Source organism: Scophthalmus maximus, chromosome 12 (assembly GCF_022379125.1).
Source record: "Scophthalmus maximus strain ysfricsl-2021 chromosome 12, ASM2237912v1, whole genome shotgun sequence".
NCBI lineage: Eukaryota > Metazoa > Chordata > Actinopteri > Pleuronectiformes > Scophthalmidae > Scophthalmus > Scophthalmus maximus.
In genome coordinates, this window is record NC_061526.1 from 4,745,001 (window position 1) to 4,768,565 (window position 23,565).

Genomic DNA, 23,565 nt, shown 5'->3' on the forward strand with positions numbered 1-23,565 from the left:
CAGGCCGTGTCACAAGTCATCTGCTTCGTCATGGGGTTGGAAGTGAAAAAACTAAAAAAACCAAAACAACAACAACACCTTGTTCATTTGCTTCAAGCCAATTTAGCAAAAAGAACACGACTTTGGCTTAACTGTGAGGATGTACACACACACACACACACACACACACACACACATTCACATTCACATTCCCACACCGTGGGCCTCGGCCTGGTCTGGAGGCTGTTGGTCTCTGCGACATCAAAAACTCGCTCCAGTTCCGCGTGGCCTCGCCGCGACGATCGAAACCTCGACACTCGGGCGGCGCGCACGCGCGGGGGACCTAGTGAAATGTCCGTAAAATGTGGAGCGACGCGCGAGGAATCGTGGTCTGACCAAAAAATAGCTGTTGAACTGCTGTGCGTTGCTTCATCAGTGACCTTGTGCAAGGTCGCCGAGAAGAGCAGGGGGGGTGGAGATAACCGACGGGCTTGGGTGGGACGAATGGGGTTGACGCTGGTGTCCCCCCCCCCCCCCCCCCCCCCCCCCCCCGTCCCACCCCCGGCGCTGAGGGACACGGGGACAGACACTCATAGCCTCTCCCGCCGTGAGGAGTCAGAAGTCAGTCAGCCGACCGGGGGGGGGGGATTTTTTTCTTTTCTTTTCTTCAGTCATGGCTGTTGTGGAGATTTCCATGACTCACTGTGCGCGTGCGTGCGTGCGTGCGTGCGTTTTATTGTGTATACTCCTGGCTCAGGCCAAACACCCCGAGGTGTTCATTAGCCGAGGCTTCTGGACGCCGCCCGCCGCGGCTCCAACTGCTGTGGCGGCAAAGGTTCTCTTAAACGGCCGAGTCCCGCGGCGACGCGGCGCTTGTAAACAGGCATTTGCCGCGCGACACATCACGCCTACCAGTCAACACGGTCGACCGAGAGCCGTTGTCACGCACGGGCCCAGCTCTTCTGGCGACGGCGTGCGGCTGCTGATTGCCTAAAATCCATATTGTTCAGGCTTTTTAATAAGACGGCATCGCGTTTAGCTTCGACGAATAATAGCCGAATAACGTACACTACTTATCCTACTCCCTATCCACCAGCAATCTTCAGAATGAATAATTACACAACACACAAAGTGCCTCAATTGAAATCTTTTTGTTTTTTTTAAAGTACATTTGTTTATTTTTTTTACAATACAAATACAACGGGAAGAAATCATTTGGCAGGCACGCAGTGGCTGAAAAACAGGGGGAGCCGCAGTGGAGGCGAGCTCAGAACTTCATTCGGCTTAAACATGCTGAACATGTTTGATGTCGTTTGCGCCGTCCGGCCTCCATCAGTTCCGTGTGAGGCACATCGGCGAGCTCTGAGTTGAACCAGCGTCACGGGGCCGGAGTAGAAAACTCGAATCCTGACCTATAAAAATATATGTAGAAAAAACCAACGAAACTAAACGGGCTGAGTTGGTATCTCGACCAGCCAGATGGTCGGCTTCGACCATCGACGGATCGCGTCTCGTCCAGAGGTCTCTGCTGCCGGCCTCCCCTCAGCTGATGAGTCCGCATTGCTGACCGCAGAAACCATCAGTGAAACGTAGACGCGGCTATAGTTTCCGTTTTGGGAATTCCCGACCTGCCCTCGATTTGAATCGCGCGTCGACCTGCGGATTTTTCCGTCGGCCACGTGGCGCGGCCTCGCTGCAAGTGCTGTGCAAATCGCGCGTGAGCCGCCGGGGAATCACTCGCGGCGTGTGAGTGTGCAGGTGTCTGACAGCGTGAGCACGGTGCGGAAATAAACTAGCGTCTGGTAGGTATGTCATGGGTCAACTCGGTTTCGTTCGGAATAATCCAGCCTTTCCCAATGTCCAGTTCCTTCATAAAATGGTGTGTGTGTGTGTGTGTGTGTGTGTGTGTGTGTGTGTGTGTGTGTGTGTGTGTGTGTGTGTGTGTGTGTGTGTGTGTGTGTGTGTGTGTGTGTGTGTGTGTGTGTGTGTGTGTGTGTGTGTGTGTGTGTGTGTGTGCGCGCGCGCGCGCGCAGATATTATAAATAACAGGATAAGATAAAATAGAAACAAAAACATGGGTAGCGTATAAAAAAAAAAATATATATATATATATATATATATATGTGCACGCTGTGACCTTTCCTCCTTCGCCCGAGGACGAGATTCCTGAAGAGACGGCGAGATATGGCAAGGACTGTGTATTTCTCTGACGGTGTAGGCTATCAATAAGCACTGCTGTGCTCCAAAATGTGATGAAAGCATGTGAGACTATAGTCGTACTCGCGTCTGTAGCAGTAGTAAGGGCACGGCAAAGCGGTGAATGAGTATTCAGGCTTATTAGAACTGTGGAGTGTTCTATCGGTGCACTATATTCAAAGGGACTAGCGGGTCTGATATGGCAGCAGGCCAAGTTCAAAGTCTCTGAATTCGTGGCCTCGTGAAAACCTGGCAACGCACTGCCCCCTTCACAAGGCAGACACTGTCTTTCTTCAGTGGGACCGAAAAAAAGCGAGAAAAAAAAGCGCAGATGTAACCACGACTTCCAGTTTAAAATATAAATCTGTTCTTTTACTTGTAAACAGAGTTCTCCTTCAAAAACCGCTTTCCTTCGATTAGAACCGCCGCGGTGGCGGAAGGCTTTTCGCGGGCGCTCCGTCGAGCCGCATTTGAGCCCGTCAATCGAAGTCCTCGCCGGCCGTGGCGGCTTCGAGGGCGGCCAGAGCCTCCGCCACCATGGAGTCCGTGACGCTCTGCACCTCCTCCTCCTCCTCGTCGTTCCTCGCCTCCTCCTCCTCCTCCTCCTCCTCCTCGTCGTCGTCGTTCCTCGCCTCCTCCTCCTCCTCCTCCTCCTCCTCGTCGTCGTCGCCCTCCTCGCTCCTCATCACCGAAATCCCGCTCTCCATGGTGGAGGCGTCCGTGGTCTTTCGCAGTCGCAGCTCGTCCCGGGTGTCGGCCGAGGACAGGCTGGTGGTGCTGGTGTGGATGTCCACCGACAGGACGCTCCCCTCGTCCCCCGTGTCGCACGGATAGTCCGGCGTGCCCCCCACGCCCTCGTCGATCTCGATCTCGTCTGCCGACGGGCTCTCGCCGCCGGCCGCGCACTTGTCGACGGAGCCGTCCCACTCATCCGCCGCCGGCCGGCGGCCCCGCTCGCCGTGGCTTCTCTGGTTCTCGTACTCCTGTATATTGGGGTAAACCGGAACCTGGCTCGGGGTCCATCTGGGTGCCAGAGCGTCCGGCTGGATGATGTACAGCCCCCCCTCTGCGGGCAGAGCGCTCCCCTGGTGGTGCAGCTCCTTCCCGGGTGCCGCGTGCAGCCTCTGGTTGAGGTGGTTGTTGTCCACCTCGAGCTTGAGCGTGCTGTCGTTGGACTTGCTGTAGGCCAGGTTGTGGAAGCCCTGCTTCTGCTTGTCGTGGCTGCCGAGCGGGCCGCCACCGCCGCCGCCGCCGCCGGGGGCCCTGCCTGGGAGGTGGTGGGGCTGGTAGAGCGAGCTGCCCGCGGCGTCGGCCTTCCTCGCGTCCCCCGCCACCGAGGGGTCGTAGATGTAGCTGCGGCACAGACGGACAGACAGAGTCATTTCTAGAGCGGAAGCAATTGATCAGCCACAGTCATTACTGTAAAGCTAGTATTCAAAAAAGAAGCCTACACCTGAAGGGAAGGCTGCTCCACCTTTTTAAAATTTAAAGGAAGTGCTGAGTTTGGCTACTCGGACATGAACCGTCCCGGGGCCACGCGCGTCCAGGGCGACGGGGACCTTTTTTGCGCCACTTGCGTTCTCGCACCCAGCCGCGCTTGGGGGAAAGGTTTTTTTGGAAAATGGCCGGACTCCCGGAACTTCGCCTGACATGAATTGGCGCCGTGGAAATGGACATTATACTGATATCACAACATTTCATCGTGGAAGAAATTTGCCGTCAACTAAGGAATAGGGGGGAGGTAGAAATCGGGGCCTGGTTGTTTCAAGTCAAACATGAATGCTGGCGTTTGACAATTTTTGCTAATTTAGCTCCCACCATTTCCTGTCATGTCATAGACGGATGTGATTGAAACAAAAACCAAAAAAAAGGAAGGAGAGGCACAGTTGCAGTGGACTTCGGCGTCAGCGTTTCATTTCCTGGCCGGATCAGTGTGGCGACAAACAGAGAGGGGCTATTTCTGTCTGTCTGACGGGGCTCCGGGAGTCGGATGTTCCCGTAGCAATCGATAGAAAACACACACTCGCAGCGAGGACGCTTCCTCGTGCCGTCAATGGCGCCTTTGTGCCTCCGTCGCAGATAGCAGACGGCCGCCATGTCGGACATCGGGCAGAGTTTGTGCGCGGCCCTTTATTTCTTTTCTGCTTTTATCATATAACGACGACACACGCGAGCAAATGTGTGCGTGTCGTTTGTTATTCTCGTCACTATTCTACTTCACAGAACGGTACGGAACACTGGTTATGCGGAAGCAAAAGGACACCCAGAGAAAGCGGTGAATAAGTGACTGTGTGCCAAAAATCTCTGTCAGACTGAGGGCAAAATAAACAAATGGTAGATTTGCATTCACAAGGGAAAAGGAAATGGAATAAGAAAGAAGACGCAGAAAATAAGGGGTCATTATTCACGCCACATTGCTCCTCAATCAGCTCATTAGCGTGAGTGACAAAAGCCCCCCCCTCCTCCGACCAGCACATCACACGCTTCTGCACTCAATCAAACGCGAGCGGCGGATCGCGCCGCTGCATTATCCAGCGTCGACGCGATGCGTTTCCCCCCGTCCTCGGCTCCACCGGACGCTCTCTCTCTCTCTCTCTCTGACTCGAAGAGGAGTCTTTTGCGGCAGGGCAGCGATTTGCCGGCCGCCATGTGTTTTATCCGCCGGGAGGTTTGACCGCGTCGTTCCCGATTTGCCGGTCGGCCGGCTGTTGCGGAGGGCGACTGAAGGTCAGAGGCTAATTGACGCTCGGGTGTAAGTTCTGCACCTCCATACGGAGGTAGAAGAGGGTAGAAGAAGCTCTCTCGCTCACACACACACACACCTGGTCAGGTATTAGAGGGGTGTCGCCGGGGGGGGATTTCTTTTTTGTGGAAGGTGTAACAGGCTGTCAGACGTCACCTGCTGCGATGGACTCGATGTGTTTTTCCACAGCCGTCCCCCCCACACACACACACACACCCCACCCCCCACCCCCCAGCAGAGCTCCCTCCATCTCACACCCCTCCAGGTGCCTTCTCCGCCTCCCCCCCCCCCCTCCGTCCCCCCTTCAGCGCCACTGTGATGTAGTTGCGGCCCCCTGATCGACTATCCCTTTGCACTTCACTTCTCCTTGACTCGAGCCCTTTCCCTCGGGCCCTCTCCGTCTATTGTCTCGGCGCGCTCGCCTCCCGCCTCCTCCGGTTTTCCTTTCGCAGGTCGTCCTCTTCCCCCCGCCGCTCGTGTTTTTCTGTGCTCCTCGATCTGTTTTTTTTTTTTCCCCTTCGTTTTTATTCCAACGCCCTCCTCCCTTTTCGGCCTCGAAACTATACTGTTGACAAGAACACAAGGTCCAGAGAGGTCAAAAGTTAACTTTCAAATGTGCTGAGGGATGCCGGGACGGGGGGGGGGGGGCGCCTCGCTCCTCGCTCCTCTTCGGCCGAGCAGACAACGTCGCCCGCCCACGCGCGTCGAGGGATGCGCCATCACACACACACACACACACACACACACACAAGCGCACACATGCTCACCCCCTGACTTGAGAGAAGCTCTCTGCTCACCCCGCAAGCCTTCGCTCTGTCTCGCTTCACAGTGGAAAGCTGAGAAAATGATGAGGGGGGGGGGGGGGTGCACCAATAATTCAAAAACTGTCTGAGAAAAATGAAACTGTATTTTCATCCGAGGCCGGGAGGTCGCCCGTTCTATCCCCGAGCTGAGAGCAGACCCGAAAAGCGCGTTGCTGTGATTTTCTTTCTGGTGAACTGGACAGAGACCGAACCTTTGGGACCTAAAGAGGAGAAGTGTTTTTTTCTTTTCTGGCTATCAGACGCGAATCGGAACAGCTGATGAAAACATTCCCCCGGCAATAAAGGTCGCGCGAAAAAAAACAGGAGAGTGGCAACTGCACAGTTTTGAGCTCCGGCTTTAAGGGAGTGTTTCCTTCGTAGGCGAACGTCTGAGGACGCACCTCCGCCCCTTGGCACGTGTTTGAGATGCCGCTCACTGCGTCCGGTTCATTCAGACGGCGATTGAGGTTATCGGTGAAAGAACACATTTCTCCAGAGGTGTGCGACGACGATGCCAGCTCGCTCAGGATTTTAATCTATTTTGAAGTAGCGGTGCCTATGGATTTTTTTTCCGCCACACCATTAGACACGAGATGAACCCCCTAATGTTCTTTTTTTGCACGTCCCATTATTCTCTTAAGTGGACGGGAACTTTCCCCTTGGAGTCTGCAGTACGTTGAAGTCGTCGAAGGCGTTGAACCTTTAGCATGAAGTTCAGATCAAGTTTTTTCCTTCGTGCTGCTCCTCGCGGTAGCTGCTGCTCGTTCTCCATATTTTTCATAAAATCACGAAAAAGGGGGGTCACTCGGTTGAACTCGCGGAATATCATCGAACCCAAACCAGCCCGCAGCTTCTTTTTCACAGCGAAAGGAGTTTGAAAGGGCCGCAATTTCAAAGAGAAGGAATATTGGATTTGAATCCACGCGCTCGTATTTCTCTGTGACTGGTTGCTATCGCCAATTACCACAACAACTTCAAAAGAGCGAATGCCAGTGTTGCAGTCACAGCTCATTTCCACTGCGGCATAATTAGTTATTGTTAAAATGACCCCTGGAGAAGAGCATGTATCTGAAGAATTCTTTCTGATACAATTTTTCAGTTATTCATTTAATTTGTGCCTGCGTTGACTGTAATAGTTTGTGTTCTAGCGGTCAACTTTATTAGTATGTAGTTAAAGCACAAAATATGAAACATATTGATTTTGACACAAACACATGGATATGCAGGGACGGTCCCGAGTTAATTGTGGGTTTTTTTGTCTTTTCATTAAAATAGACCAAGTAGGAACATTGGGGAATCCATTTTCTTTCAAACTTGAGGTTATGTACAGTATATGATGGGAAGAAGCCCAGATTGAATTATTGTATTGAATTATTATGCACTATCAGCAATGCCTTGTCAGTTGCCCCCTGTTCCTTGGATGATTTAAAAAGTAAAACCAAGTCTTATCTATCTAGAGAGAAGAGATAAAAACGTGAGATTTACGTAGGATGGTCACACCTCGAGTTTTCTGCGGGGGGTTTGCTGGGACTGTGTGAGTGTCAGCCGGCTGATACCGAGGCCGTACTCTGGACCCAGTAACCCACGGGCCCACCCTGCCAAGCCCCAAACGCCGCGGCTAAGCCCAGAAATGTGACACTCCAGACAATTAGGGAGGTATGTGTGTGTGTATGTCACAAGCATTCACATGTGTCTTTGACACGGGAAAGAAAAAAAAAGAAAACACCCTGTGGAGGGGGATTACAACTCTGGTATGTGAATCACAGCATGGCCTTTCATTAATCCGCAATCAAAAGCTCGTTTCCCCCGGCCCCTGTTCCGTCCCCTCGCGAAGCACAGCGGTGTCAAGCCCTGACAACAGTGTCTTGTAGGGCTTTAATGGATAGACGGCCCGGGCGAGGAAATACAGTAACCGAGGCTGATGGCTATTGGCATATTGACTCACAGTTTGTACAAAGGGCCCACGTGAGGCCCAGATTGCAGACGTATTATAAATGGACCTCTCACTCTCTGCATATAGCGAGACAAGAAATCATTATGTGGCCAGGGAGGCATTTGAATTGGCACCGTGGACCGGCAGATAAGAAGATCTGTAGCGAGAGGTTGTTACCGCGGTGACGGACCGGAGTCGGTGGTTCAATTTTCGACACGTCACGTCACCTGGAAAGGGACTGACTCCAACGCTTTCGTGTGAGTGTTCTGTGAGTCTTTAGTCTTGAGTTACAAGGATGTTCTGCTGAACAGCATTTCTATAGTAACCAACTCACAGATGACATGGAGAACATCTCCAATATCTGTACGATATAGAATATGTCATCTATAAAATGAAAGTTGTAAGTAATGATTTCTGGACATGATTGGACGTTGCTTTCAACTTGTCCATCATTTTTCTATATTGTGAGCACCGGAGGGATGAACCATTCAGCAGAAATGAAAAAAAAACCCATTCCCTTTCACGTTGCATGGTTGGACAAATTAAACTCTCATACCCAAAAGTTGCTAGGATACAACAAAAGGAAATGAAAAAAACTGTTTTGCAGAAGGCGTCCTGACAGTATTCACCTGACAGAAGCATCATCAGAGACGCGGCACGAAACGGACAAACGAACAAAACAGGGAAAGAGGCGACGGCGGGCAGAGTCGCTACTCACCTTTTTATCATCCTGCAGCATCGGCACCCCATTTGGCCCGCTTAGTCGAGGAGCTGTGGAGGGACATCGACAGAGCAATTAGACTAATGACTCAAGCGCTTCTTCGAACAAATGGCGCAGACACAAAATCTAAAGGGACAGAACCTCTTCAAAAAAAAGAAACAGCGAGGGTCTCGGGTGACTCGCCCGCGACCTCGTCCGCGACCTCTGGTCTGTGCTAGGGACGGACATTTCAAGCCTAGACTACTATTCGATAACCCCCTGGGAAGAATTTCGACCATTATTTGGAATATCCCTACCACCACATACAGACATAAGTCTAAAGCGGTTAGTGTCTTTTTAAATTCTACTACCAGGCGCCGGGGACAAACAAAAAAACTTTAAAAGACGTCGAATGTCACACAAAGTGTTTGATATTTTTTGTATTATTTGTTGACTAATAAATGGGGGGCTGCACGGTGGCGTAGTGGCTGGCACCTTGGCCTCACAGCAAGAAGGTTCCGGGTTCGAGACCCGGTTCGAACCAACCGGGGCCAATTCTGTGTGGAGTTTGCGTGCTCTCCCCGCGTATGCGTGGGTTCTCTCCGGGTTCTCCGGCTTCCTCCCACAGTCCAGAGACATGCGGAAGGGGGTCAGGTTCATTGGAGACTCTGAATTGACCGTAGGTGTGAACGTGAGAGTGAATGGTGGTCCGTCTCTGCGTGTGGCCCTGGGATAGGCTGGCGAACCTGTCCAGGGTGAACCCCGCCTCTCTGGGATCGCGACCCTTAAATGGATAAAGCGGTAGACGATGGATGGACTAAACAATGAAAATCGTGGCCCATCCTTGGTCTGCACGATGACAGACGCGCACACCTCGACAGAGTCCAGGATCTGCCTGGAGCACCGATAACGACTTCATTGCCATCCATCACCGCCGCGCGAGCGCGTATTGAGGAGTGCGTGTCTCTGTGCGGGACTGGGGAGGTGACCTTTTCTCTCCTGGCGGGTGTGTTCCACTAGGCTTTGGCATTTCATCGCGCGGGTAAATAATTAATGACTTGAGTCCTGAGCGGGTTTCGTCTGCGAGCAAAGGAGGGCGAGGGCGACAAGAGGTAGAGGACACGGGATCTCTTTGTGGTATAAAAAGAAAGGAGGAGTCTTCAAATAGCGTCTTCGCCTCTCTGACCCCGTAGGCCGCTCCTCTACCTTGAGATTGAGACTCTGCTGTGTGGATGGATATGATGTCCGGGTGACGCTGGCGCTCGTGCTCAAATGATCTGTCCGGCGTTCTTCGACATCTGTCTCGCAGCGGCTCGGTCCGTCTCTGAGGAGTTTCCGACGCGACTACCCGAAGCCATTTGTTCCTCACGAGGAAGTCGATCTTAAAACAAAACAAAACACGAGTCGCAAATACATTGTTTCACTGGGTTAGGCTGCGTGATTGCTATAATTACTTCAGGCATTGTAGTTCTAAGCAAACTCTCAACAGGAGTTAAATGCATTTTACGCCCTGGGACTATTTTCCGCTGACCTTAAGTTATGGTTGCAGCTGTATCGTGTAAGAAATGTCTCCTGCAGGTAGCCTCATTGTTGATTTTGGTCCATCATCTGGGGGATTTGCTATAAAAGGCCGAGCCATAATTCCTGCCATCAGTCGTTTTACGTCAACCAATTTGCATCCATTGGCCCTGTACATTTTGTTCTCCTTGTGTTGAGCATCGATTAAAAAATAAAGCAAGCGGCTCTCAAGAGGACTCGATGAGACATGTAACATTACGAGCTGCCTCACAGACACGTTCTATCAATCCAAATTTTTGGACGGCACCGTCCCATTTTGGGTCACGTCTATTTGTGTGACAGACTATTCACGCAAAAGCAACACAGCCGGACTCCAGACGTCTCGCTCTCCCCCTACAGGCCCGCCGCCGCGCGCCACCACATATAGAAAGAGAAATTCCGAGGCCAGAGGTGAGTGCGGTCTCTGGTGCTGCAGATAAATTCAAATCTCAGAGTAGCGCCGCCGCGTCTCCCCGTACTCCCTGTCCTCTCGCGATTTGAGCCGGTCCTTTCACCGTCGCCCGGCCGGGGCCATTCCCACAGCTGCACTTTGGCTGGGAGCTCCGAGCACAGTCACGGCCTACTCGTGGGAAAAAAGAAACAGAAGAAGAAGAAAAAAAAGCCAAGAGGCAATTTCGGAGCAGCGTGCGAGGCCCCCGGCGCTTTAAAGAAGAAAAAAAAAAGAAAGAAGAGGACCCTGTTTCACACACTGTTGCTCCGCCAAGTACCCGACCAGATGAAGTGTCCCTTGTCTTCCGGGGAAGGTAAGAGGGGAAGGCAATTTCCCAGCGGGCGGCCGGAACCGTCCCGTTACTGGAGTGCCGCATTAAGACGGGCAGAGCGCTGCGGTCGCCGCCAGCCGACTCTGGCGACTACTAGTCCCATTCGGGCGGGTCAGAAATCGCCTGACAACCTGCGAGGCTCTCCGTCCTCGGATGGCCCGCGTCTCCCTCCCTCCCGTTTTTTCCTTGTCGTGCGCTAGCATTTCTTGCCCCGTGCATTATGTACACTCCCTGCGTCTCAGTGATGTGTGGCCGCTGCTTCTCTGCTCTCTTTGGCCCCCGGGGTGCGATTTTGAATGTGCTCGCCTCGGAGCATTGCAGGCGGCACACACTTTGTTTCCCCGAAGCATCCTCGAGCGCAGAGCGCCTCCTCCGCCGAACTCCGCCTCCTCCGCCGCGCATCCGTTTGCGGCAATAAATATTCCCCGGGGCCCTTTGACATAACCGTCTCTGACTGCGCCGTTATGAATGAATTATGAACCCGGCAGGCACCATGTTTTCACGACAGATAAAAAAAAACCACGCCGCGACAGATACGTGGGGTAATTACATGTGCTCACCGATTTTTTTGAACCAATTTTTTATTTGCCAAATATGGTCAAACGAGCGTTGGTCAATGACCAATTTTATCTGTCAAATCTATACTTAATGTTTTGCTATTAATCAATATTTATATGACTAACAATGGAAATGTTTTTGGGTGACATGAAAGGGGTTACTCAAAGTGGGGGTCAGGGTCGGGGGTCAGAAAACCCAGATGAATTGGGCGTTGGGCGAATTTGATCAACTATACCAGCTACTCCTTTCGAGGAGCCCTGTGCTCACGTGATGCAATTATGCGAGTGGCATTTAATCAAATTACCACAACAGGGACCCAACAGAAACTTTTTACCCGGAGGCTGCACAAGCGAGCAGCTGCTTTTCAGAGGAACATCTATTAAAACACGCCTGTACACAATTTACCCAGCTTCAAACAACAGACAGTACAGTGAGCCATCAGCTGCTGAAGGCAGGAACGCCACAGATCAAGATTTTTTTCCCCTCGGGAGTTGACGGGGACTAAAAACGGCAATAGGAAGAAGAGTGGATATTGGACTTTTTTTGGTGTCACCAGGTGACCAGACACCCTGCTCCACATAAATGCAAATATGAATTCATTAATCAAACCACAACTCATTGAAACCAGTCCATTAACAATCCTCTTAAATGGCGTTGAGTTAATTGAAGTCACGAAAACTGAACAAGTTGAAAAGAAGAACATAATATACAAAACTATATTGCTCAAAACATTCATTTCAATCATGTGATATAGAAAAAAAAAGTATCAGGACAATACATGAATAATTGTTAAGAGTTTTTTTTGGTATTTTTGAAATATCATGCTTAAAACAACACGATGCCTATTAATCACAGCTGTTAGCGCCGCTAAAGAATAATAACATGATTATGAACCACAGCGCGGATGGCACAAAGTGACCTTTTTCAAGAATAGTTAGCGCCCCGAAGTCAGGCTCATGACTTCCCCCCTCTCGTGTCAAATCGCGAGAATTTTAATCATCTTTGTCAAAGCTGAAAGCGGAATGGCACGATTGCAGATCATTTGCAGGCGGATGAAATGACCAGCGAACTGCGGCGTGATTGCGCGTCGTGGACGGTCGCCCGGCCTCCTTTTCCCGGTTGCATAAGTCCGTGATGTGAATCGACCGTATACACACACAGAGAGAGATAATAATGCTGATGCAATGAACAAAAATGGTGGTCTTTTTAGTGGAATTACATGTGACATGCGTACTGCTCCCTATCTGGAGTCCAAAAGTCACTTGACCTCTTCTCCATTGCTGCATATTTAGGAGGCTCTGAGACGATGTCACTATTTTTTAACTTCCTGCAAAAGGATATACAGTATATTCAAATCAGTACTATATGTGAAATATGTAGATGTCAAAGCTCAATAATAGAAATGAGTTTAGTTATATGTTTTCATTCCTTGCGACCCAGCACACGTCAGGGCGAGCCGACCGACTGAGACGGAAAAACCCGCATTGCATCGGAACGGGGGCCGAGGTTTTGCAAATTTGCAAGGCAAAAAAAAAAAAAAAAAACGGCCCTGAGCGCTGACAATGTGATCGTGGTGTTACCCGCCTCGGGGCGGATCACTCGGCTGCCGGTCAGCAGACACCGCAGCTCACAGTCGGAGGGAGGGAACTAGTCCCGCAGGGCGGGGATGACGCAGCGCCATCTTCGCCCTCGAACAGCGGCGGGCAGCTGGCGACGCTCCTCCAAGCTACAACCGTAGCTGGTCACGTCCCCGCGCTTGTATGAGCATTAACAGTCAAAGACAACTGCCAAGAACACTCTGCCTGAAGTAAATGATTAGGCAAACATGACTAACAAGGAGTATATATATATATATATATATATATATACACTTCTGGCTCCAGTGTGTCTATGCAGCTGTCTTCTTCGCCACGCTGTGTTTGCAGATCGGGCTTTGGTACGTCTCTGCTTTCTGCACGGCCCTAAAACTCGAACAGCAAACGCAAAGCAAAACTGTCATGTCGCGCGAGCGGCACGACTGCTGCAAATTCAGTGCCTCCGCGTGACGCGCCAAAGTCGCGCGGTGACTCGCGAGACCAGCACCAAAATCGGGACCAATACCCAACCCGAGACCAGAATCTGCCGTTTGCGGTTCGTTTCCTTCCAAGGATTCACACAAAACGACTTCCGTTATCGATAGATCAGCCATTAAATTCCCTTATTTTCACTTACTCAGTCGAAAAACCATGTATTACAGCATGTCGTAATTTGGACACGTCATTTTAATGGGATGCAGACAGGCGACAATGTAGGTATTTGTTCATGATAAAGTTGAGAGCCATGCAAACCTGCCTGTAATGAACACCCCCCCCCCACGAGTTTTACAGTAAGCAGCAGCAGCGTATGACTGAGATTCACATCAGAAACGTCCAAATGACCAATCGCGTTGTTCCCCCGGAGACTTTCCAAAGTCCCAATGAGGATCAAGGATCCAATCTGTGCATCCAATGGCTATCATTCATTCACACACTGGCCATTATAGTTCTTCATCTGCCCCCTTCGCCCGTTCAATATATTACATATTGGCCCCGTTTTTTTTTATTTTTTTCTTTCTTTTTATGATAGGGAAGATCGTGGGGCGATTTACTGAAGGCGGAGAGATACCACGGCGCTGGCGGCACCTTGGCCCGGCTCCCATTTTTTTTCCGCTTCCTGATTTTTCTTCAGAGGAAATTGAAACATTTCATCTTGGGAGAAGCTGGTGCGATAAAAGTGAGATTGCTGTAGAGTGTCGCCCCCCCCCCACCCCCCACCCCCCAAAATGTGGATTGGATTGAAATCCAGGGGATACCCGCGGTGCTGGCAGCCTGAGAGATTGCTGCGGGTGGAAAATTTCTTTCGGCAAGGATAGGGCTTGAAATAATTCTGCTCCTGGAAAGTGTCCAGTCGAAATTGGTTTTACCTGTTTGGGGGGTTTTGTTTGGAAAATAGGGGTGATTGCGTGGGTGGAGCAGTTATTGCCCCTAACAATGAACGACGGGTTTTGTTTTTCCTGCGCGGACGATACGACAGTTGGAAAAACGGACTCCTAGTCTTTAATAAAAGGAAAACAAAGAGAAAACGACATCTTATTTTGAAGGATTAAGATACTTGAACTTCATCTGTGGAAAGGAGGATTACAGTTTCAAAGACTGGATCATTATATGATATGATATATCAAATATACTTAGTATTTATACATCTTTTATATGTTTTTCTGTTATATTTTATAGATACCTATTGCTTTTTTTAAATATCTTTTTCTATATCCTTCTGTCCACTTTGCTGCTGTAATGCCCAGATTTCCCCATTGTGGGACGAATAAAGGTATATCTTATCTTATCTTATCTCTAATTTGAGTGAAACTGCATACTGTTCTTATGACGTCTGGGAATTATAATCGATAAAAAAAGAAACCTTTCTAGAAACAACCGTTTCAAACCCTTTTTTTAAAAAGTTCATCACTTGTGGACACGAGCCGATGAAACGACCTGAGCAACGTGAGTCGGTCGAGACTCACGGCTGCAGAGTGGGCGTTGCATAATGACGTTTTCTCTTCAAATATCAAAAAAGCGATCTTTGGCCGAGCACAAACAAAAGGGCTTGCCAAGGCCGCCGAGCGCATCGGCCACAAAAACAGCCGGCCATCAATTCATCCGCTGTGAAGCGATTATTTAATAGCTGCGGCCGATTCGATTTGAAAGGGCGAAATCAACGGTCGGTCACGAGGGGTAAAAAGTTTTAGATGATATTTGTCGGCCCCTGAGGTCAAAGAAATTCAAAAAAATATATATCTACTTCAAAAAATTCTTGCTGTGGAGATGTACAAAGTATTTAAAGGAGACATTTTACGCCATTCCATCGTGATCGCGATGTGGCGGAAGCGTTGGCCTTGAGTGTTCTCAGTCCCTTCACCGCTGACTTTGAGCTTTTTGAACGTTGCAGACCTTTTACAGTACGTACACACACACACACACACACACACACACACAAAAAAACAATAAAACACACAGAGGAAAGGGAAAAACTGAATTATACATCTCCTTTAAACTGTGACAGTGAAGAGCCACGATTTGATCTCGGGCCTCTCTCTCCCTCGCCACCTCGCAACACAACAACTCCGTCACCTCCTTGAGATCGCCGCCTCCCCCCCCCCCCCCCTCGTCTCGCATATCTGATACCGACTGTTTTTGTTGTGCCCTTGGACGCCTGAAATGCATCCACAGCCACTTTCTGCATGACTGCGAGTTCGAAGCGAAGTTGCTGGTCTAAACAATCGCGCGCACCAACGTCACAAAAGTAAAATACAGGTAGACGAGGTCTCAGGGACCAAAGAAAAGAGAGGGGGCTTGACTGACATCAGGGGCCCGTTTAACAGATCATCGAGACGCGGGCGACGCGCGCCGACGGTCGAGCTGCCGCCGCCCCAGGTGTAGATGCTTAACGCGAGGGCTCTGGTGAACTTTGCAACAAAGCCGCGGCGTCGCCTCGCGGACAAGCCGCTGCACACAGCTCGGTCACCCGATAGACCTCCGACAAAAGGTCGGCTTATGTAAGCCGCGTGTTACATCATGAAGTCATGATTTATATTACGACACCTTTACCTGGGCTGGTTAGTGTGTGTGTGTGTGTGTGTGTGTGTGTGTGTAGGGACAGTGAGAAGGGAGATCATGTTCATGAGGGTGACATGTGAAGGGTGTGGTGATGATGGACAAGTGGGCGAACTGGCCCGACATCCATCTTTCACCATCTGTTGTTTCTAGGGGCTGAGCACTGGAATAATGTGAGCAAGGCAATATATTGCCATTATTAAAAAAAAGAAAAGAAAAAAGAATCAAAAATTTAGGAAAACTGTCTGAGTATGAGGAAGACGCCTGTACTTCGTGCGGCACTGGGTTATACTGACCCTAATATTTTGTCAACCTCCATTAATTTCATTAGGATGGACAAAATATTAGGAACACCCCTCAGTATAGCCCTGTACAGTTCCACGGCTACAAAAATTACGGCCTCAAGAATGACCATTAAAATAAACCCTAACCCTCCCGGAAAACAGATATAATAAAAACTCCACATTATAACTCTGCAGTTTTATCTCCATGTACTGAATAAATTGGCGAAAAAGTGAGCCAACGTATCACAGTAAACTCTGATGATGATGTCAAGAGGACAAGAGGCCACAACGGGACCGGAGGAGGATGATTATGGTAGTTGATCAAAAGATTGTTCAATCATGAAAACTAGAACAGCACTCACTGTAGAGTGTTAAGTAAAAAATCTGTGTGGTTCTTATATATATATATATTATAAATATATATTTAACAAATGCCGTATCTGTTAAAGAAATGGATTCGCCAATTCATCGGAATTTCATTTGGGTTCTTTCTTGGCCCATGTACCATCCTTCCACAAACCATCTTTGGAAATCCTTTCAATATTTTTTGCAACCAGCCAACCAACCAACCAACCAACCAGCCAACCAACCCACCCACCCACCCACCCACCAACCAACCCTCCAACCAACCAACCCACAAACCAACCAACCAACCAACTAACCCTCAAACCAAAAAACCAGCCAACCAACCAACCAACCAACCAAACCACCCACCCACCACCAACCAACCAACCCTCCAACCAACCAACCAATCAACCAACCAACTAACGCTCAAACCAACCAATCAACCAACCCTCCAACCAACCAACCAACTAACCCTCAAACCAACCAACCAACTAACCCTCCAACCAACGAACTAACCCTCCAACCAACCAACCAACCAACCAACTAACGCTCAAACCAACCAACCAACCAACCAACCCTCCAACCAACCAACTAACCCTCCAACCAACCAACCAACCCTCCAACCAACCAACCAACTAACCCTCAAACCAACCAACTAACCCTCCAACCAACCAACCAACCAACCAACTAACCCTCCAACCAACCAACCAACCAACCAACTAACCCTCCAACCAACCAACTAACCCTCCAACCAACCAACCAACCAACCAACCAACCAACTAACCCTCAAACCAACCAACCAACTAACCCTCTAACCAACCAACTAACCCTCCAACCAACCAACCAACCAGTCATCCAGCTTTTTGAGAGGACGTTTGACAACATGAAATAATCAGCGGTCAGTATCGGACCAGCCCGTTCTTCTAACGACATGAAATCCACGATCAATAGTTACCAGCCCTCAGAGGCTCTAATTATTGCACATTGGAAACAATCTGTGGGACCTTGTGTCCACGGTATACCACATTTATCCACAATCAAGATGTGTTTTCTCAGTCAATATCCGCATACCCTTCACATTTAAGGAGGAATAATTAACTGTCCTTTATTTGATGAATGAATGTTTAATGTAATCAATGTGACAAATAAGAGTTCAGGTCTCAAGCCCCCCCCCCCCCCCCGTTTGCTAAAGTAAATCCAAACCAAAAAAACACTATTCCATTTTACTCAAGCTGAGGCTGCCTTTTGTGTCCCACACACAAGTCGGTTCGTGAACGTGAAGAAAGTCCCACAGTAAAAAAAAATTAAAAAATAATCGACAGGATTTTCTGTGGAGTCATCGGTGGCCGCTGTGACCCGACTGTATTTCCCTGAGAAAAAAGTGCAGCGTTCGATAAGGTGGCCACTCTAGGCCTCTTATCAGCGCCGCGGCTTTCAAAATTCAGCCGAAAAGTCAACACGCTGTTCCGGAAAGTCGGTGTCATGACAGAAATATGGCGCTGCGCCTCCCGCCGCTTGATCCCGCTTTTAATAACCGCCATATACAGTGGATGAGATTAACCCCGCGCGCCTGATAAGGGTTCCCGTGAAAGAGGCCGGGCTGTACGTCCCCCGTGACGTAACTGAAATTGTCACGGCTGAAACAGAAAGTGTCCACAACTTCCGACTCCAGGCGATTCCCACGCGCGCGGCGGCTCGACCTTGAGCTGAATAGGCCAGGCCTCGAATAGGCCAGGCGTGATCGCACAAGCGGTGAGCGGTTGCCGTGGTTACCGATACTCTTCAAGGTCATAATCCAATTTCGTGACACGTTGCCATCGATCCTCTGGTCCAATTAGAGGTGCGCGAAATGTCAAAATGCCTCGTCTGGCTGCGGGTGAACGTTACGCGCGTGTGATTTCATGTCCTGTGTCCGAACATCCCCCCCCTTTTTTCTTCTTTTTTTAAATGGCCTTGGGCCGCAGTCTGACGAAAACAACTCCTGTCTCGTCTCTATTACCCAACAGCCCTCGCTTGTCAATAGCTCGCCCCTCCTCGCCCCCGTCTCCCGCCGCAAACAGACCTGCTGCTGTTTCCCTCCCGCGGCTCCTCCGGGCCCCGCTAGGCCACGAATTGTACTGAAGCGAGTAAACAAACCCGAGAGGAGCCCGAGAGCACAGGAAGAGTTTTACATGACAAAGAGCCTGCGATGCAGAAGCGGATAAAAAGGAGGGTAATGAGGTCTTTGTTGTTGTTGTTGTTGTGGACATATTTACATACCTTCTCAAGGTTTGATGCCTTTATAGTTCCAGGTAGAATTGATTTACAATTTGAAAAAAAAGAAAGAAGGTGGACCTGCTTCTCTGTCTTCCGGTTCATCGGTAAATAATCTATTTTCATGGCTGCAGCTCCTAATTGTTTCAAATTCAGTTCGTCCATACCTGTTATGACAAAATGTCACGATTTCCCCCAAACCAGACAACATTTGCCGTTGTTGCTCGATTACCGTAACAATTAATCCATTATCAAATGTGATGAATGCAACAGTACATCCATTAGTGATCCACGACTACATGAATCGCCAACTATTTTGATAGTCGATTAATCGTTTCAAGTAGATTTTCTGAATAATAAATCAAAATTCTTTATTTTCAGCGTCTTAAGCGAGAATATTTTCTGGTTTCTTTGTGACAGTAAACTGAATATCTTTGGTGCGTGGACAAAACAAAACATCGCCGTGGGACTTTTGGCAAACACGATCGACATTTTTCACCACTTTATGGCATTTTCTGGACCCGACAACAAACCGATTAAATCGAGAAAATATTGGACGGATTAAGCGATTGATGCAAATAGTCGTTGGTTGCGGCCCTAAAAGTGATCAAGAGCTACTGATTAGTTTCACTATAGATTAAATGACACTGGTCATTCAATCATCAAGTCGAATGAAATGTCAGAAAATGGTGAGAAAAGCCGATCACGATTCTCCGCGCCCCAAGTATGTCTAAAAAAACGTTCGGAAAACAACCTCAGTTTTGCAATCTGTATTTTTTTTTTTTTACATATTATTATATAAAATGTCAAGAATGGCTGCCACAATTTCCCAGAGCCCTCAGCGATGTCTTCAAAAAGCTCATTGTGTAAATGCAAATATATATAATATATATATATATATATATGACAGACAAAAAATATGAAATTGGAGACAAGAAGCCCTTTAAACTGGGACCGATTGGCTTAAAAACCAAAATTATTCTGAGTAAGATTAGTTAGAATGTCTGCTGTGCGTAGGGCGTCTCTACTAGTGCGCCGCAAAACAACACGTCCTTTTATTTGACCAAACACAACGCCGTGTGTGTGTGTGTGTGTGTGTGTGTGTGTGTGTGTGTGTGTGTGCGTGCGATCTATTATCCGGGACTACAATGTAAACAACAGTACAGAGTTCCAGTCCGGTCTGGTGTTTACATCCTGGTTCAGGTGAAGTCAACCAGCAGCAGCAGCAGCAGCAGCAGCCCCGCCGCAAAGCAAACTAGATCTTGGGCAAATAGCACAGTATTTGCATCCACTTTAAATGGCTTGTTTTGCCTAATGAGCCGTCAGCGGGGTGGAGTCCTCCACCAAAGGAGACCGGCTTTTAGTTGGGGTTGTTTTGTCTTTTTTTGGGGGGGGGGTGTGAAAATCAACCGTCTGTCATCGATGATTTCGATATCCCACCTCGCGGGGCAAATATGACGACGGCCCGGACGCTGATGAACGCCGTGTTTGAGAGCGTTTGCCATACGAACAAGAAAAAACAACAACACACGACACGACATACGAGGTCTGTGCTCGGACAAACCTTTTGTGACGCGGGGAGCGGTGACGCCGTGTGTTAGGTGTGCAAACAGAGCCCAAGGCCGTGTACCTGAGTTCTGGTTTACTAACTCAAGACCACGCCCTCTCCCCCTCCCCCTCATCCTCCCCCTTCCTCCTCTTCTTCCTCTTCCTCCTCCTCCTCCCAAAAAACAATGTCCCCAATAACAGTAGCTTTTACAGTAGCTATATTTGATTACAAAAAATCCCGTGAGATTAAATTCATATTTGCTGTCACCGGAGGTTGAGCAGATACTGAAGACGGCGGCAAAATTGTACACGTGGAAAAAAAAATGCATATAAAGATGAATGAACGGAGCGATAACCCGTGATGGAGGAGGGGATGTACAGCAGCTGCCACGTTGGAAATTTAACAAAAACAGCAACACGTTTATCACGAAAACCGAGCCGTGGTATGTCAGTCATGTACACATATAGTACGTAGATCATCAATCATCATGATGTCACTTTTTGAAGCGACAAAACTAAACATCAATTGGTATCAGCATGTTGAACGTGACTGTTTTGCACTCGTCCTTGTTTCACGTCGCAGCGAAATGGGCACCTGCACTATTGATGTGCCACATTTGCATTTTTCCAATTACTTTTGTCACTTTATGGACCGTATTGCTTCACTAAGAAAATGATCAACTTTAAGTAAATAAGATTCAAAGACCCTATTGATCAATATGGGCCGATCCCAACTCGCTCTATTGAAGTTTTTCCGACTTTTACGCTTTGAAAAGAACACATCTTAATGTAATAAGGGCTGCAGTAGTTTCCAAACGGAAGTTAAAGGAGAGGATATTATGTTAGGAAATCAACTTTACAGAAAGAAAGAAAAGACATTTTTTATTAACTATAATTGTAGGTAGAATCCTTAGTTTACTTTTGCTATCACGATTAACCCGTGATCTCGACATTGAATCAGCCACAGCTACACCACAGTAAATATACTGTACATACAGTGCGTGCGTCTATTGGTGATATAGTTCATCATTATAATGCAACAGGTGCAGCAGGGGAACACCTCCACTGTACACAGTGCTGTGCATTATGATCTCATCACACTGAAACACCACATTGAATGCACTGTACCACTTAAACACACACTTATTACATTATTCATTTATAATAATAATAATAATAATCTCCTGAAGTTACTACACTGCTTTTGCTTTTGTTTTTAGTTTTTTTTTCCGCCATATGTCTGACATTAATGCTCAGGGTTCACCTGTTGATGTGCATAAAGGAAATTAGGGTGAAGATAATAAAAAAAAAAGGTTTAATAACACTTTAATAACTCTTTTTTTAATTATTATTATTTAAAGATGCGAGTTATTCCTAGGGACCAGAGGGAGAGAATCAAGAAACGAGTGAGCCTACCTGTGGCGCTAAGCGAAGGTGTGGCACTTTGCCCCGGGTGTCAGAGAAGCGCGCACAGCTCCGGCGGTCATTTAACTTCTGTCGCTCCTCTGGAAGAGAGAAAAGTTAGAAAAGTCGGAGCGCAGGTGCGAGAGTGGAGGCCGCGCTCGACGTCTTCGGCTGCTTCTGCTCCTGGGGTTGCTCCGAGTTGCGGTGACTCTGCGGTCCCATGTCTCCTGTTTGAACAGCGGTCTGCGCACGGTTCGCTCGTCTGCGTAAAAACAAACTCCCCGCGCCGACGTCAAGGCGGCACGCGGCGACGCGCGGCTGCTTCCCGCCGCGCCCTTTCACAATAAAACACCCTGGACCGAAACGCCATCGGTAAGTTTTACAAAGTCCATCTTAAAAACTCTCCTAATTCATTATTGTTCCGTGATGAATGTCTTTGGTGTGGATTTACAATATTCACATTCTTTGCCCTTGTGTTTTTACTTAGCATTTTTCAATACTTTCCCCGTGGCTATGAAAACAAGAAACTTTTATTCACACAGAAAAGTGGTTCGCAAAGTGCAAAATTCAAGGTTCGATTTTCAATAATTTGAACAATTTTAAAATCCCGGTGGACATTTGTAATCAAATCCTGACTGGATATGTGCATACAAGAAGTTATAGGCCTTGTCAGTCTGATATGAATCTAAAAAATGTAAGTTTATATAAGCACAGTGGTTCCCAAACTTCAGTCCAAGATCCTCCGGAAGGTCCAGTGATACATCTGGGGGGGGGGGGGGGTCTAAGATAAAGACGATAAACATGCATATTATACACAAATTTATATTTATTGTTTATATTTTCTTGCCGTCATCTCGTGAAATGCTGGATGCTGTTACTTCTTCGGACCTTTGGAAAATCCTGCGAAGAGTTTAAGTGGATTCCTTTGCGAGGCCTGAGACGATCGACGTCTATCCGTCCAAATATTCTCAATTTAGCTGCATTTCTATTCATGGCTCTGTCAGCGTCTTGCGGTGGGATTGTAAGAGGCCTTGTGCCGCCTTTACTGCACCTGACTTCCTGTCTCGAATCGTGAACCCGTGGCCAGCTTGACACAACTAAACGGGACCTGCCTCCTCGCAGTTACCATGGGTGATCATATGACTTGAATGCGATTAGGAGTGAAATCAGCCCTTAGCACTTGCTCTCCACTTGACAAAACATGGCACAAAACAAGACACAACATTTACACCTCACAAATGTATGTAAAAAAGTTATTATCATGAAAATGAGGCCATTTTTGTGATGAATCCAGTGCATGAGCTATTCATTGTATTCCAGTGTCAGGAATCATGCATTGGCACTGTTCACACCGTTCATGAAAATGATTTATATATTATTGTGCACTATAATCATAAATCGCACCCTGTTAAGGATATGAAATTAACATATGCTGTCTTTCTTTTGCAGTGCAGAGTATTGTTTTTTTGTTTTTCATGAGTTGCCAGACCAATTTCTCCGAAGTTGACCCACAACGGAAAAAAACTGGTTGCAGTGTTCACAGCTTCACGCACAAGTGAGTACGTTTACCCTGGATGGGGTCAAAAGCTGAAATCGTTTGGTATTCAGGTGCCGCTACCTCACGGCGATGCGAAAGTATAACTCAAAAGTGTGAGCAAATGTGTTAAGAGCTTTACATGGATGTGCTTTTAGGTCTTGTGTGGATTAAGATAATTCTTGACAGACGAAAATACTCGCATTTATCCTTTATAACCAGGGGACATTGAGGAATAACTTCTCGAACAGTCGAGTTGGATTTGTACGCATCAGCGTATGCATATGCATGTAGCTTGTTCTCATTCTCTCATGACTT

General features: G+C 48.3%; 1 protein-coding gene across 2 annotated transcripts; it reads right to left on the reverse strand.

Annotated features, from left to right (window-relative positions):
* Positions 1-1,981: 1,981 nt before the first annotated feature.
* On the reverse strand, positions 1,982-21,998 carry zgc:194930 (uncharacterized protein LOC557813 homolog). 2 transcript variants are annotated; one of them, XM_035621448.2, is made up of 3 exons: positions 9,561-13,986; positions 8,373-8,425; positions 1,982-3,528 (listed from the first exon to the last, which is right to left on the reverse strand). In XM_035621448.2, the coding sequence occupies exons 2-3, from the start codon at positions 8,402-8,404 to the stop codon at positions 2,655-2,657; spliced, it is 906 nt and encodes a 301-aa protein (XP_035477341.2). In that variant the 5' UTR covers positions 8,405-8,425; positions 9,561-13,986; the 3' UTR covers positions 1,982-2,654. The 2 variants fall into 2 exon arrangements, with proteins under 2 accessions (XP_035477341.2, XP_035477331.2); XM_035621438.2 differs by lacking the exon at positions 9,561-13,986 and adding an exon at positions 21,726-21,998 and having other exon boundaries at positions 1,983-3,528.
* Between the last annotated feature and the right edge of the window lie 1,567 nt (positions 21,999-23,565).

Coding starts and splice junctions, on each gene's coding strand:
- zgc:194930 (XM_035621448.2), bottom strand. CDS start 8,404: ATGGGGTGCCGATGCTGCAGGATGATAAAAAG. Junction 3,529..8,372: donor TGCTGCAGGATGATAAAAAG/GTGAGTAGCGAC, acceptor TCTGTGCCGCAG/CTACATCTACGACCCCTCGG.